The sequence below is a fragment of the Grammomys surdaster genome, unplaced genomic scaffold, assembly GCF_004785775.1.
Source record: "Grammomys surdaster isolate TR1022 unplaced genomic scaffold, NIH_TR_1.0 125953, whole genome shotgun sequence".
Taxonomy (NCBI): domain Eukaryota; kingdom Metazoa; phylum Chordata; class Mammalia; order Rodentia; family Muridae; genus Grammomys; species Grammomys surdaster.
The window spans coordinates 4,995,468-5,011,575 of record NW_021620773.1 but is presented as its reverse complement, the minus strand read 5'-3'; the positions used below and the strand labels follow the sequence as shown (position 1 = coordinate 5,011,575).

The 16,108-nt window shown below is 50.3% G+C and overlaps 1 protein-coding gene across 1 annotated transcript in view; it reads right to left on the bottom strand.

Annotated features, from left to right (window-relative positions):
* The window catches only part of Celsr1 (cadherin EGF LAG seven-pass G-type receptor 1), a 135,221-nt gene that overhangs the window by 65,173 nt on the left and 53,940 nt on the right, over positions 1 to 16,108 (bottom strand). The window contains exon 2 of the mRNA XM_028753680.1: positions 11,463 to 12,101. Within this exon, the coding sequence (XP_028609513.1) occupies positions 11,463 to 12,101 (639 nt within the window). The remainder of the gene's footprint in view (positions 1 to 11,462; positions 12,102 to 16,108) is intronic.

Sequence of the window (16,108 nt, the reverse complement as noted above, 5' to 3'; positions counted from 1 at the left end):
GCAACCTGGTCGCTGAGCTCAATAATGCAAAGCATGCCACAAGGACCCTGGCCATGAGGGACAGTGGCCTTAGCCTGGTTAAGGCTGCATACACATAAACCCATGGAGAAAGAATGGGCAGAGTTCTGCAGAAAAGACCCCGGAGTTGTCGCCAGGCTAGCCCCAAGTCTCATACATGTCCTATCACTGAATAAGTGGCCTATCTAGATGTGCGTCAGTAATGTCCCTTCTGCCCAGAGACTCAAGCTAGAACTGTCAGAGATACTGACCCTCGGTCTAAGCAAAAGTCATAGGACTTAGGCAAATGGGTTGCCTGTTATAGGAAGGAGTTGGCTGGTACGTGAGAGCGGTCAGGAGGCTTTTGGAGGCTCTAGGAGGTGAAAGGACGCAGGCCCAGGGAAGCCACCGAGCAGAGTGTACTCGTGTTCAGTTTGAGAGAAGAGACGGGGAGCTGCTGGCCCCGAGACCCACGTCAGTGCACCACACGCGGGACTAGCAATGCAGAAGGCCTGGCCCAGCTTCAGAGAAGCAGTTTAAAGAAGGCAAAGTGCACCCCTGGAAGGGAAGGTGAACTTTCATCAACTTACGTTTTTTAACTAAATAAAAAAGACAAATCCTTTCTCCTTTAATAAAGACTTAAGAGCTTTAAACTAGAAAAACTAGAATTTCCAGAGGCAGCAAAAGTAAAGCTCAGACCCAAGACACACTTGGAAACTGGCAAATTCAGGCAGAACTGAGAACCAGCAGGGCGGGTGGGGAACACAGCGAGGAAGGGCTCGAAGCTGGGAGCTGAGCACAGATCACTCAAAGTCAGGTCATAAACACACAGATCCCTGGAGTGGCCTGAAGCCCCATCAGAGCTCAGGCCCAGGAAGGAACCTCGTGTCCTAGCAAAGATGACACAAGCCACTGTGCAACGCCACCGTGCAGAAGCTCCACTACCACAGGAAGGGCTGTGATGGGCAGAGCGGCATTCTGGGACACTGAAAGGCATGTGTCCGTGAGAAGTCACTGAGCACTAAGCATCTGAGCCATCCTTCCACGTTTCCACCCACTTACTCGTCCCTTTTCCTACTCAATCACCACACATCCACCTTCGTCCACCCATCCTCCCTCCATCCACTGATCTATCCTTCCGTGAATCCACGAGCCTACCGTGTACCTTCCTCCACCCACTGCTCTGTGTATCCCTTCACCCAGCTATCCATCTCCCATCCATCCACCTACCCATCATCCCTCCATACCTACTCTACGTACTCTATCCATCCACCCGCCTGCTCGTTCAATGAACTGCCCGTCACGGGACACTTTAAGACACTGGGGTTGTAAGAATGAAGCTGCTACCTGCGGCTGTGGGGTCTCTTAGATAAACAGGCCAAATGTTTAGGAAAATAGAAAAGATGAGCTGAGTCTAAAAGCACATCCTAGGGCGATGAGAAAGCTAGGGACAGTGAGAGGGGAGGTAGAGAGAAGGTGTGCCCAGGAGGGTGTGGCCAGGGTGTAGCGCTCAGGCAGAGCAGACCCTTAACCCTGGTGGGTCATGAGGTTGGACCTGGGATACCCACCAAGCCCAAAGATTCTGAACAGACCTGAGGAAGACCCTCTAGCCTCTGATATACCCACATGTAAGCACACACATGGTATCCACACACATGCAGAATAGTTCCCACCACAGACCAGCTGAAGTCCTCTCCTGGTGCCACACAGCAGCCTCCCACTCTCCTGCCTCATGTTTCTGGAGAGATGAAGTGGAAAAGAAAGTCATGTCAGCAAAGCCCCACCTCACACAGGGGCTGCACAGTGGTTACGCCCAGCCAGCCAGTGCCTGTGTCAATGAGGTTCCAGGACACCTCAGATTGCAGTAGAGATGTGAGAGAGGGCATCCTGCAGGCCTGCTTTGCAAAGGAGACTTCAGAGATCAGCAGACTGACAGGGCTAGCCACTGATGCTTGCTCTCTGGCTGTTCCAGGGCCACACCGAGGCCTGACAATGCTGTAAGCACCATGAGAGCAGCTGTGTCACAGAACAGTCTGTGCCAGTCACCAAACAAGTTCTCTTCTAGACAGGCCTCGATATGCTGAAGGCCCAGGGACGGTCGGAACTTGTGTCAGATCACACGGCTGCAAGGGTAACCCAAGCCCGCATCAGCAGTGTCTGTATGGAGTCTGCAGGGATGGGTCTGGAGTGTGCAAACATCCAGGATTGGCACCATTATAAGGTGTCGGGAGATAGGAGATGATGGTTCGAGCCTCAGGCCTGCTATCAAACTAGCAAAGCACCACTGCCCTGGACAGAGGTTCATTGTCCAAAAACCAGTCAACGGCTCTTGTTTTGCGGGCTATAAATCTATCCCAGAAGCAGGAAGACCAGTCACTCCTGCTGGGGAGCCATCTCAAGTACCCAGAGGGTGGGTGAGGGAATAGAATTCATTTGGCATAGGTCCTAGAGTGTTGCTGTCACTCCAGGCCCTGACTCCGCCCCTCCAGGCAACTGTCGCTCTAACCTTCCCCTCCCTCCCCCCTTCCCTACTCCAGGCAGACTGCCAGGTTCTAGTCTGTCCTCTCTTTCCCCTTGGGAGTTTCCAGCTTTGTTTGACTTTCTCACCTCCTGGGGGACTGAAGCCCAGTCTCCAAGTACCACAAGCTCAGGTGGCCCAGCCCCTCCCTGCTGGCCAAGCTACCCAGAAGGTCTCAACAGAGGGCCCAGACACCTGCTGCCCCTCCCCAAGGCTCCTAGGAGAAGGGGGTAGCTGGTGGGAGCAGGAAGCCCTGAGGCCAGGAGAGGCCACAGTGCTGGGGCTTGTCCAAGGTCTGTCTCTTTCTGATGACTTCACTGTCTTTGAAGCAAATTCTTAGAACTCCGATCACACCCATTTTTAAAAATATATATATAAATAAAAAATGCATTCCAGTGGCAAAGAATCAGCTCCCCACCTACCAGCACTGTTCCCTGCCTTGAGAAGCCACCTGCCTGTCTGAGGGTCAGGGCCTGCAGAGCCTGAGGGAAGAGGAGGTGTCACACGGAGCCTGTGTTCTGAGCAGCTTCCACTGGGTCCTGGACTCCAATGACATTTGGAACATACACCCCCATGAATATAGCCACCTCTGTGGCCTTGAAGCCACCAGGCAGAGGAGACGAGAGATAATCCACTGTGTGTGGTGTACAGGAAGGCTGCCAGAGGACGTACCCACTTCCTGATCCCTGGAGCTCTCCCTTCAGTGCAAGGAACTCAGAGAGAAGCCCCGGAGATTGGAAAACTATGACGCAGGGACAGATGGCCCAAGTGACAGCATGCAATGTGCTTATGAATTTTTTTCACACGGTGGCTCTCAGCCTGTGGGTCGCAACCCCTTTGGAGCTGCATTATCAGATATCCTGCTTATCGGAGATTTACATTATGACTCATAACAGTAGCAAAATTACAGTTATGAAGGAGCAAGGGAATAACTCTATGGTTGGGGGTCACCACGACATGAGGAACTGTATTAAAGGACTACAGCATTAAGAACCACTATTTTAACACAATTTCTTTTTTCTTTTTTTAATTGTGTGTGTAGGTTAGAGAGAGCATGCTTCAGTGAACAAAGTAGAGTCAGCAGAAAAGTTCACGGGGTTGGTTCCCTCCTTCTGCCTTTACATAGTTCTGGAGGTCAAACTCAAGCTGCCAGGCTTGTGTTAAGCAGCACTTTTGCCCCTCTGAGCCATCTCAGTGGCCCTTTAACATGGTATTTAGCAGTTGCTATCAGACAGGTGCTCTGGAGACACAGGGACCAAAGGAAAGGGGAAGGGAAGGAATGAGAGAGAATGAAAGGGAGGGACAGACAGAAACAGAGACAGGAGGGAAGGAGGGGGCAAGGAAGGGAGACCTTGAGACTGACTGGGAGGCCTTTGTCCTGCGGGGTGGGGTCTGGCTGGAAGTCTGAATTACATAGAGCAGGCACAGCGGCCAACTGGGAACTCGAAGGCCTCCACAGACAGAACTACCCAGGACACAGATGGGACATGGACGGACACGGACACACACGGACACACACATACAAACACACACACACACACACACACTGGTGTATCAGTCTTCAGAAGCCTGTACCCAGCGGGAGCAGGGATGCTGAAGACTTCCCTCAGCATGGGACTCCTCCCTACACAGTGATGTGCTGAGGAAGGTTTCCTCTGAATAGGTCTATTGCAAACTTCTTGCTTGGAATCAATGCCTTCATAGCTCTTGCTCTGGCCCCTATGGTTCCAGGCAAGACAGAGGGGCTTTGTCTGATGCTATGGGGAAGATGGATGGGGCGGAGACTGGCAAAGGGTTGCCTTCCCTAAAGTCCTCTGGGGTCACCACTCAGGTCAGAGGCTCAATTTCTCTATGGAAGCTTGAAGGTCAGAGTTCCACAGTGGCATTAAAAGAGGGGGAACAGCCAAGCCCTGGCCACACGTTGAAGTCACAGGGTCTGGTAGCTCTCTTATGCCCTCAGCAAATTTTTTACTGACAACCCAGTGGGTGCCAGGTGCTGGTGGGACCAGAGGTAGCAATCAGAAAATTATGGATCCAAAGAAGATTGCACCCCACACCTGAGAACTGAGCCTTTACATACTCTGCAGATTGAGGTCCATGAGAGGTAGGTCACCCTGGGTTACTGGGAAAAGAGACAAAGCCATCACAGCATTCTTTGGGAAACGGGTGGGGAGGATGGAGTGTGGGATGCAAGGGTGGAAGCTGCAAAGGTCAACACAGGTAGCTCCTGAGGCTGAGGAGAAAGCAGGCTCTTCACCGGGGCCTCTAAGAGGAGGCAGACTTGCCCAAACCCTTCAGTTTAGAGCCCAAGGACCTCCCCATCCTCAAGTGAGTCCATCTGTGATGACCTGCAGTCCTCTGGCACGGACAATAGACAAAACAGAGACTCACACAACCTAGGTGAGGGGAGCTAGGCCCCAGCTCACCCATGACAGAGACACCAGGTACAGGACTGACCAGACAGTCACGTCCCTATTAACTCTCCTTTTCTTACTCACTCTTCCTTGACCATCTGCAAGCTGACTGACAAGCCTCAGGTCACTCTTGCTATTAGCTCAGACCTCCTGTGGACAACCATGGTCAGGAAACTGCCTCTTAGCAAGAGTGTACCTGAACCAGGCAGGAACTTGACACGCACACACAGGTGAGCAAGAAGCATGAGGACTCATGGGGCAAAGTAAGTTCTGCTCCCCGAAGTGATGGTCTAGTGCTGCCTAAGTCTGGCACCAGTGAGTAGGTCTTATTTAGACATGGGCTCTTGCAGGTATAGGCGAGTTCAGAGGAGGAGATGTAGGATTCTGGATTCATTAATCCAGTGGCTGATGTCGTGTAAGAGAGAATTTAGACCATCACACAGGAAGCATGTACTGTGGAGAGGTGTAGACAGTAGCAATGCAGCATAGATCAAGTGGCTAAGAAGTCCAGTGGAGACAGGAAGCACCCACCCTTGCAGCTGTCAGGTGGTACACCTCTTTGGGCATACCTCAACAATGGCCTTCAGGGCCTTCGGAAACATAAAGGAACATGGCTCAATTGTCTTAACTCACTGGTGGGAGTATAGGCTGTGTAGATCCTTTAATCCAAACCCAGATCTCTTATTCCATAGCCAGAAGGCCAAGCATGGTGGCATAAGCCTGAAATCACAGCACTCAGGAGACTGAGGCAGGAGGATCATGAGTTCAAAGGTCAACATCAACTCCCCAGAGGACCTTGGTTCAGAGAAAGGGAAAGAGCATTCTCCGGATCAGAAAGTTTTAGGCTTTGGGTTCTTTTTTTTTTTTTTTTAAATTTTGGAACCTCTGCATACGCATAACAAGATCTTGGGGATGGGTTCCAAGACTAAACACAAAATTCATTTATGGTTCGTGTACACATTTGACATGTAGCCTCGAGGTGATTTTATACAAATTTTTAGACACACCTGCATTCTGACTGGAACTCATCACGCGAGGTCAGACATGGAATTTTCTACTTTGGCAACATGTTGGTGCATGTAAAAGTTTTGGATTTTGGAACGTTTCAGATTTCAGATTTGGGGTTAGGGCAACTCAAGCCAGGTGCTGGTATCACCAGCCACAAGAGGATGTGGAGTTAGTGGGAGGGCCATCCTGGAGGCCAGTCAGCAGTGCTTGACACTTGCCCATGATGCTCAGTCCCCTTCAGTCCTAGCCCTGGCTTTTGGGGTTAAAGTTCCCAGACAGCAGGAGTTTCCGGGCTGGACCTGCCCACACCTGGATCTCTAAGGACAGGACTTAGTGAAAAACAAGGTCACAGAAGTGCAGTAACACCTGACTTCAGGACGGCACAGGAGAGAAATACTTCGTGTTGCAATTCTATAAAGAGCCAGAGCAACAGGTTAAGTACGCAATGACGAAGAAAAGCTAATATCTCTCCCAGAGTCTCGAAGTGTTCGCTGCTCTAGCTGAGATTTTAATTACGGGCAATGTAACGATTCTCGCTTTAACTGACAATTATCCCCCACATTAAGGACTAATGTTAGAGGACTAGGCCACTCCCAGCGCAGCTGAGATGTACCCTGTAGACTTCAGCTCTCTGGGCGCCCTCCTCCCTGTGCTCAAGGAGATTTTTTTCTGCAGGATCAGGACAAAGATCAGAGGCAATGCACCACACGACATGGGGTTTTCTGATGGGAGCACCTGGCACGGTGTCCCCATGGAGACAGGGACACTAAGCACTCTACCCCAAACTAACTGGAGCTGGATAATGTCTATATTTATAACTAGGGCAGAGGAGAGCCAGCATTTACTTTAAAATTGTTCCTATATACACACAGGTGATTGCGTTTTTGCAATCACTCTGAACCTAGACAAAACACCCTCAGCTTCAGGAGCTTCCTGCCGTCTGAGGAGTCTCTTAAAGCAAGCGGGAGAGTATTCAGGAACTGGTACAAAGTTCAAACTGAATACCACGGAGGGTTCCTCAAGCCCTACCTCCTCCTAGGGAGCACTCATCAGTAGGGAGCACACCATGGATAGAAAACAGAGGAGCTCATGGCCCAGGGCTGGGGCGGCAGCTTTGTATTCAACAGCTGTGCATGCACCATTTGTTTAGATTTGCTGAAACACGCTCTGAATGAGGACAAGCAGCAAGGGGTGGAGGGACCCTAAGAACAGGGATCAAGTTAGGGACACCCAAGGCTAGCTTGAGTTGTGATAGTGACCACCCCTCCCCTCTCAGATCTGGATGCAGCTGAACTACCCACCCCTCCTGCCGACATCAAAGCTGTCTTTCAGGAATGTACCCCAGGGGAGAGAAGATGATTAGGTAGCTATTCCCAGGTCTCCCTGAAGTGGAGAGAGGGAAAGAGGGAGAAGGGGGTGCAGAGGAGCCACTCTAGAAATGCCCAGAAGCCTGCAGTACTGGGCCCCAACTCAATTTGGAGCTTGGCCACAGGCCCAAAACCCAAAGGACCTTAATGACCAGGAAGGGACATTGGAGACAGACAGGATCCCGTCTCTTCTCACTAAGCAGCAAAAGCAGCAAAGATGTCACTCTGACCACAGCATACAACAAATGTCAGGTTCAAGGACACGTCTCCAGCCATGTGGAATGAGACCCTACAGGGTCCCGTCAGCACAGTGCCTCCGTCCCCACAGATCATTTGCAGCAGGGAGGAGGTCACCAATCCCTAGCAGAGACACACAGGGGCGGGAGGGGAAATTCAGGGAACCCCTAGAGGGGTAGATGCACCTGAGACGCAAGGGTCTGTAGTGAGAGAGGGCAGCTTGTTCTGGGAGGTCAGCAGTGAGTGAACATGGAAGCAAGGGACAGTGGGCTTCTAGGCTGCAGCCCTGAGGGTGGGGAAGAACTTTCTACCAGAGGATCTGAAGTGCTCACTCCCAACGATCTCCAAGTCACTGCTGACTGAGACACAGACAACATGATGGAGTCCTCCCTGTGGGAGAGTGGAACCGTGGATAAAGAGGGTATATGGGAACTTTAAGGAAGAAATCTAAAGGTTTCCACTGAGAAGATGCAAAAGAACCTTCTAGAACCTTCCCAGAGCAGGGGACAGTGGATTTAGGGGTGCAGAGGATACACAGATGGACAGGAGGAAGCATGTTCAGACAGGAAGACTGTGGATAAGGAAGCTAAGAGATGGGGTGATCGGATTGAATTAAGAGGAGCCACATGGGAGTCCATAGCCACATACAAAAGTATTTAACAAAAACCAAAATGCTGTCCTCCAAGTGGAGACCGAGAAGCCAGTCATAGAGAGAAACAAGCTTGCATTTGTTTATGGTCTTGAGAAATAACTTTCTTTTTTTTCTAGACAGGGTTTCTCTGTGTAGCCTTGGCTGTCCTAAAGCTCACTCTGTAGACCAGGCTGGCCTCAAACTCATAGAGATGTACCTTCTTCTGCCTCCCGAGTACTGGGATTAAAGGCCTATGCCACCACCACCAGGCTGAGAAATGTATTTATTTATTGGGGAGCATGTGTGGAGGTCAGAGAAACATTGTATGAGTTGGTTCATTCCTTCCGCTGTGTGGGTACCAAGAGTTCAAATTCTGGTCTTTAGGCTTGGTAGCAAGTGCTTTTACCTGCTGGGCCATCTCACCAGCGGGGCTGAGAAAATAAGAGACTACTCAATACACATCCAGCCCGCATCAGAAGTCTTCTCATTCCTTTCCATCTAAGAGATAGTTGTTAAAGCCGACTGTGGTCCCAAAGCAGAGATGTGTCAGCAGGGACATGCCATTACCTTTCTCTCAGAAAAACCACCGGGATCCAGGTGCTCATGGGCTGGGCACACTCTAAAGCCAGGGTGGAGTCAGAAACTCAGGAGAGCTATCTGAACTACATCTCCCGGTGAATCCAAGGAGCCTTTCTTGAGATGTAACGGATGCCTTCCTTCTGTCGGCCCCTCCTGAGCCTCCTGTCCTGCAACACAGGAAGCCCAGGGCTCCCAGCACAGTTGGGCCACTTCCAACCCCGCCATGAGGAGGCCTGGAGCTCCAGCTCAGCTTACCGAGAAGCAAGAAATGAAAGCTGTGTGACGACAGCATTGCTTTCATCGTGAATAAATGAGCACAATTACCTCCATGAAGAAAAGCGAGCGCTTCAAAGGCCAAAAAAAAAAAAAAAAAATGGAGGAGAGGGGAAGAAGAGGATCGGGGAGAAGTAATCAGCCTTAATTAGTTTTATCTCTAGGGAAATAGCATGATGCTTTTCAGTACCCGAAGAGAATCAAATTAGCCTCATGCTCGTCACATCTCCCAGAGATGACAGATGTGCCCACTGTCCCTTTATCATCCTTCTAGAAACGACTGTGCTGATGAAGAGGAAATCTGAGCGCCTCAGAAGTCAGTTGACTGCACCCAATGGGTCCACTGTCATTGCAGGGGAGCCGAGGGTCCACAGATCCCCAGTGGCCTCACTTACCTGCCCCAGCATGGACACATCATACCCTAAGTATCTCTAATAGGTCAGCTCTGGTAGCCCCAGGGATGTAACCTGGTGCAGAGGCTGTTACACGCTCCTGTTACATGCCCCCATGCTGATGATGGAAGACGGGAAGGGAATCCTGCTAATTCCTACATATCAACTAAAGAGAATACATGAAGTGACCTGGGTCACTTGCTCGCACGGACAGGGTAATGTTTGACTGAACAACAGGTCTGGCATATAGCAAGCACTCTGTAAATGTCTGCAACGGGTGCTCAACTAGACAAGCACTGCTCACTCCCTGGAGACCAGTCCTCCCTGCAACAGCGGCCTCTGTCTGAAGCAAGACAGTCTACAAAGCTTTCCACATAGGGCCATCTGACAGGGAGGGACTGGGGAATGAGCCGGCTCTCCCTGATGCTTCTCTGTCAGGAGGAAGCCAACCATGCAGCTAGCTGAGTCTTACAAGACACTGCCAAAGAGATGGCAGCTGAAGCCTCTGGAGAGAGGATGGGGGTTAGGAAGGGAAGGGGGGGGCATCGATATCTGTGTGTCCTAATAACAAGGTAGCACTTGTTATTAGGTTTAGGCTTGGCGAAATTCAGAGCAGGGAAGAGAGGCAGAGGAGGGGAGTCCCTACACACACATGCACACACGCACACACACATGCACATGCACGCGCACACACACACTTTGTCCAGCACTTCTGGTGCACACTGTCAATCAGGGTAACTCCCAGACCTCTGCCTTCCTGCTCACCACCAGGCACCTGAGAGGCAGGAATCCGGGATCAACACTTGCCAGACAGCAGGAAGAACTGCCCTCATCCTGTTGGCAGTCAGCCACAGACAGGGAGGGGAATAGTAGAGGGGTGGGCAGCCAAATGTCCTTCTCCCTCCTCCATATTTCCAGACAATAATCAAGTTGAGATGCCAGTGTGCCGGCAGGCCAACCTGGCATCCCATCTCACAGGCAGTGAAAGCTCTCTAAGTGACCCCCCCCCCCCCCCGGATGCACAGAGCCACCGATACTCACTTTCTTCTCTCTCTGCTCGCTGCCTCAGTCTTTTCTCTTTTCCTGTTTCCCACGCTCCTGCTAATACCTACAGGCCTCAAGATGAATACAACAAATGTGTGCTGGGTGCAGATAAGATTCCTACCCTAGAGGAATTCAATGTTCATAAAGATAGAAGGATCTCCAAGTCACCTCCAGAACAAATCAAGTTCCCAAGTCAGGGAACCTTCCAGAAAGACGATTTGTTCAGTATAGAACCTATTGGGAACTAGTTTTCCATGTGAACTGTCACTGTAATAATAGAGGACCAAAGACCAGAAGGAGATGTGATCACGTGCACAGTGGTGTTTTATACTGCTCTCGGCTGTCTCTTCAGTTGTTGAAGTGACCATTGGCTACAGTCAGAGAGACTGGTCTTCAAGACTGGTCAGGGCACGCTGAGCTAAGGGTATCTTCGGGGCAGAGGGAGGTGAGTTAGTCTTTGCAGCAACCGGGCATGACTTAAACTGACAACTACTTTTGGGACCCAGGAAGTTGAAGGCTTAGGATTTTTACTCTAGCTGCACAGTTTGGCGCTAACCAATTAAATTGAAAATCTGGAAGAAAGAGCTTTAACTTTAATTCCACTCCCAACTAGCTGAGGCAGGAGGATGGCCGTGATTTCGAAGCCAGGCTAAGCTTTGGAGCCAGACCCTGTCTCCAAACAACAGAACTCTCAGATGCATACATGGTATCTGATGCGTTTGGATATCTAAAGCAGGTCTCGCCTAGCCAGCCCCCTCCTAAAGTCTTCAAGAAGAAAGAGACAGGGGTCCCCCAAGAAGGTGGATGAGGACTAGGAGGCTGGCAGCAAGGAAACTGCCACCTGAAGAGACCTTAATAGAGACAACCCATGAATTCAGGATGTGTCCTCTTACTTCATGTTACTGGGAACCCACAAGAAACCCTCACACTTCACACGTACACTGGGAGCCTCTCTGCACTGTCAGCCCCCTGCAGCCTGTCCCACAGGCTCCAGACACTTACCAGTGAAGTCCTCGAAGCACTCACAAGTGTAGCCACCCTCTCGGCTCCGGCAGCGGCCATTGGCCCCACACGGATTGGAGTAGCAAAGGTCAATTTCAGTCTCACAGTAGTCCCCGGTAAAGCCTGGCGGGCAGCGGCAGCGCAGGCCCGTGATGGGATGGATGGGCCGGAAGAGCACCGTGGTGGAACTAATGAAGGGTGCCGAACTGTCGAACCTGAGCACGGACACGCACTTCATGTAGTTCTCGCAGGGCTCCCTCAGGCAGATGTTGTCATCGAAAGGCAGCACGCGCTGGGCAGAGATGGTGGTCAGCAGTGTCCGGTTCAGGTAGATCTGCTCCTGCAGGTCCTCTGACGGGAAGAACCGGCCACGGGTGCCACCGGGGAGCAGTGCCGAGAAGGTCACGTTCAGGATGTTGGAGCTGACGTCCGTGTCATTCTGGATGTTGAAGACGAAGATGTCATCCTTGGTGGTGGACAGTACCGTGGCCACCCCTTCTACAAAGAGGGACAGCAGCGGGGACAGGAACTTCTCCTGCGACATGTTCTCCAGGCGGACAGTGATACTGTTGGTCAGCATGTCATCTGTGATGATGGTCACGCGCAGAGTGCAGAGAGCGGTGACGCTGTGGATACCATCTATGGAACACAAGGAGACCTGTTGTCAGTAGGATACCTAAGACAGTAAAGGCTCCTACAACCCCACCAAGACAGCCTTAGATGTTCTCGGCAAAGGAGAAGCCAGCCTGGGTACCCCCCTTCTCACTCCTCACCCTTGACTTCCTCCTATGTACCCCATCCTCCTGCTGACGCCTCTGACATACTCCGCATCCCAACCTCAGCTCCCAGCATGCCCTTTTCTTAGAGAAACCTCATTGGTTCAAAACCACAGAACAGGTTACTTCAGAGACCATGCCGATTCAGCCCCCTAGCATCCAGAGACTTCTCAGCTCACAGATTTCACTCCAGCCATGTAAGACCTTGGATCCTCACTGTACCCTTCCAAAAACCCTGCCCCCAACCTCCCCTCTCCTCAATATAACTCTTCCCATTATCCGCCTCCCACTGAACTCAAACCCAGATCAACACTGGTGCCACCGGGAAACAACCCCGCCCAGTGCGCCACATCATGGCTTAACTTATCTGAGCCTTACCCACCTGTATTTTTACATGGCCAGCATGCAAGAACGCTGGATAGACACTGTTTTACAATGGTAGCTAAGAGCTTTATCTGTATCTGCTTCATAACTGCCAGTGCAATAGGGACCGCCTGTCCCTCCACACCACTGCCACACCCTCCCCCTTCTCTGCCCCCAACCCCCACGATGGCCTGTATCCTTTGAATTGGTCAGTGCACAAAGGCCAATGTAACTATGGTCCAAGGAAGCCAAGCTCAACCCCACGCTGGACACAGAACTTTGCAGCATCCTCTGTCTCCGTGGTACTGGTTTTACAGGCATAAAGGGGACAAGATTTAGAAGAGGTCACAGAGACTTGAGCCATGGCTCCAGAGAGTGGCTGAGGCCAGGGAACACATGGAATCCTTGCAAGGAGACTCTAGGATGCTAAGCTCAAAGCCACAAGGGTGGAGCATAAATTGCAACAAAGGCCCTACAATGTTAGAAATGACAGAACCATGGGATGCTCAGAGCTACAGGCATGGAATGGATTACGTCATGTGTGTGCTGTGGACAGCAGAGTTGGAGATGCGGGGCCACCTTAGCCCTTTGGACCCCTGATATTTCCATTATAAGCCCGATAGGCTAGCCATGAGTTGCAGGATTTGGAGTTCTCCCTCACTGGACTTCAGTATTGCTTGAGTCTGATCATTCCCTGCTGTGCCTCCATTTTTCCCTTCTGGAATGGATGGCTTACTCTGTGCTGTTATCTATTAGAAGTATATAACTTGCTTCTTGATTGTCTGGGGAGCTCGTGGTTAAGGGGTGACCTACATCTCAAAAGAGATTCTCCACTCCCACTTTGGAACAGTATTGTCCAAGACTATGGGGATTTTCGAAGTTGGACTGAATGAAATTTGCATTATGAATCAGCTGGGAGCCTGTGGGGAAAAGAAGTAAAAGGTCACGGCTTTAAAGTGATATGTTTTGGTGTCAGATCGATAGAGTGGACTTGTGATATATTTTTATTGTTTGTTTGGCTGTGTTTTTATTGGTTTTAGACACAGGTTTTCTCTGTGTAGTTCTGGCTGCCCTGGAATCTGTAGAGCAGGCTAGCTCTGAACTCAGAGATCCGCCTGCCTCTGCCTCCTGAGTGCTGGGATTAAAGGTGTGTACCACTACCACCCTGCACAACTATTTTTTTTTTCAATTAGAGAAGAATCTGGTGGGGCTAGACAAATAATAGGTCAGTGTTTAAAAGCACTGGCTGCTCTTGCAAAAGACGTAGATTTACTTCCCAGCATGGTGACTCACAACTGTCTGTAATTCCACTCTGGGAGGAACTGGACACCTTCATCTGGCCTTGTGAGCACCAGGCACACATGTGGTGCACATACATATGCACATGAAGAAACCATCTACACACATAAAACAAAAATAAAATTTCAAGAGAATGTGAACATTCTTAATGACTGAGAGGTGTTCTTTAGTGGTAAAGATTATAATTTTTGAAAGATTTATTTTATATATATGAGTATACTGTAGCTGTCTTAGATACACCAGAAGAGGGCGTCGGATCCCATTACAGATGGTTGTGAGCCACCATGTGGTTGCTGGGAATTGAACTCAGGACCTCTGGAAGAGCAGTCAGTGCTCTTAACCACTGAGCCATCTCTCCAGTCGTCCAAAGTTAAATTTTTTAAAGGCCTGATTATAACCCAGGGGTATCACTAGGGTGCATATAGCATTCACACATCTCCAGATCTTCCTGTCTCAGTTTCTCTCCACCAGCACCCTCACACCTGTCACAGTGGATGTCTTATAATCCAGCTACATCACCCCATTTCCCTGTGGCTGCTAATGACATCTGGAATAGAAATCCATGCCCTGAACCCCACTTACGGTACTTCACAATCTGTGCCCGGGGCTCTTCCTCATCACCATATGAATACTTCCTGGCAATCTCTCAGAACACCTCAGGGATTTAATGTATGCCTTCATTTTTCACCTTGAGTACTGCATTTGTCATTATCCACTGGCTGTCCCCTCACCACCCAGGTCTCCGCTCCCTCACTGAGGACCCTTCACTCTGAGAATCCTCTAACTGGACTGGTCCCTCACTGAGGGCATCCGTGCTGAACACCCCTCCGTCCCCACAGTCCCACTTTTGTTCCTGCTCAGGAGTGGCCACGGTCCCATGCATTCCAACTGTTAATGCCTGAGAGTCCCTAAGGACCAAGAATTCTCAGGTTATGTTCTTATAAGTATTGTGTGTACTGGTGACTTCTAGAACACTCCCCAGTACTCAGAAGCTTCTGGATAAGCAAGTGTGGATGAAAGAGGAGGACGGATAGCAGGAGCCTCCTGGCTTCTCCATTCCAGTACTGACGTATGCACAAACACCACCCAGAGATGGCTTTCCACTGAGGCATGTTTTTGTAGCTGTTCGATTTTGTCACAGTCGTTTGACTAGGACAGTGCTTGCTTCCTGGTGGCAGCTGTTACAAAACATTCTTTAACCACACAGGGATTTGTTTGTCCTGGCCTAGGATGTTAAAGGTCATACGATTTTAAGTTAAAAGCCTCCTTTCTCATAGTGGATTGATTGGGTTATCCTGACCCAGGGTGAAAGGAGATTCCAAGCCTGTGCCTTCACAGGGGCAGCCCAAAAAGGTACAGCACAGAAGAACATACCAGAACGAGGAGCCACAGCCTAGAGGCAGCAGCACTCCTCATTCAGAGACAAAGCAGATACAACCGCAGACACAGTTTTGGGTACTGATGTGCTAGAACCATGGCCGTGTCTACTGCCTGCTCTGATGTTAATGTCTCCAAGTCTGTAAGCCAGAGGTGTGTGTGGCTTCGGTGGTCTGGTTTGGGTTTCTGAGCTAACTTACAAAAGCCTTTGGGGACACAAATCTAAATGCCTGTCACCAAGACCACCACAGAAATGAAAGGCCACTCTGGGATGGAACGCCACAAGGTGAAGACAGATAGGGACAGAAACCAGTCAACAGGACAGATACAGATAACACAGAGTTAGAAGGGAGCAGACAACCCCTTTTACACAAGATAAAACAAGACCCCGAGTGTGTCACTGCTCGAGAACTCCACCTGCCATTCCCGTCTGGGCCACTGACTTTAAGTAAATTATATTCTAGAGAGGCTTCGGATTTGCTTAAAATGTGTGGAGAGAGACATCCCGAAGACTACATGCCCACTCTCCCCATTAACCACGTCACTAAATTAGTGGGAGGCAACTATCATCATTTACGAGCCAAATCAGTGCCTACTAACCACAGTTCAGTTCACACTGTCCTCAGATTTCCGTGTTTTGACCCACTGTCCTTCTCCTGTCTAGGTTCCCACTCAGAACCCCAAGTGACATTCAGGCACAGACCCTCTGGGCTGTAGTGGTGTCTCAGGCTCTCTGTGTCCCAGGTCCTGAGGGTTTGAGTAATTTTGAAGGCACGGATGCAGAGGGCTAACTTTCTTCTCTATATCTTCTCCTGTTTGCTTATTTTGCAG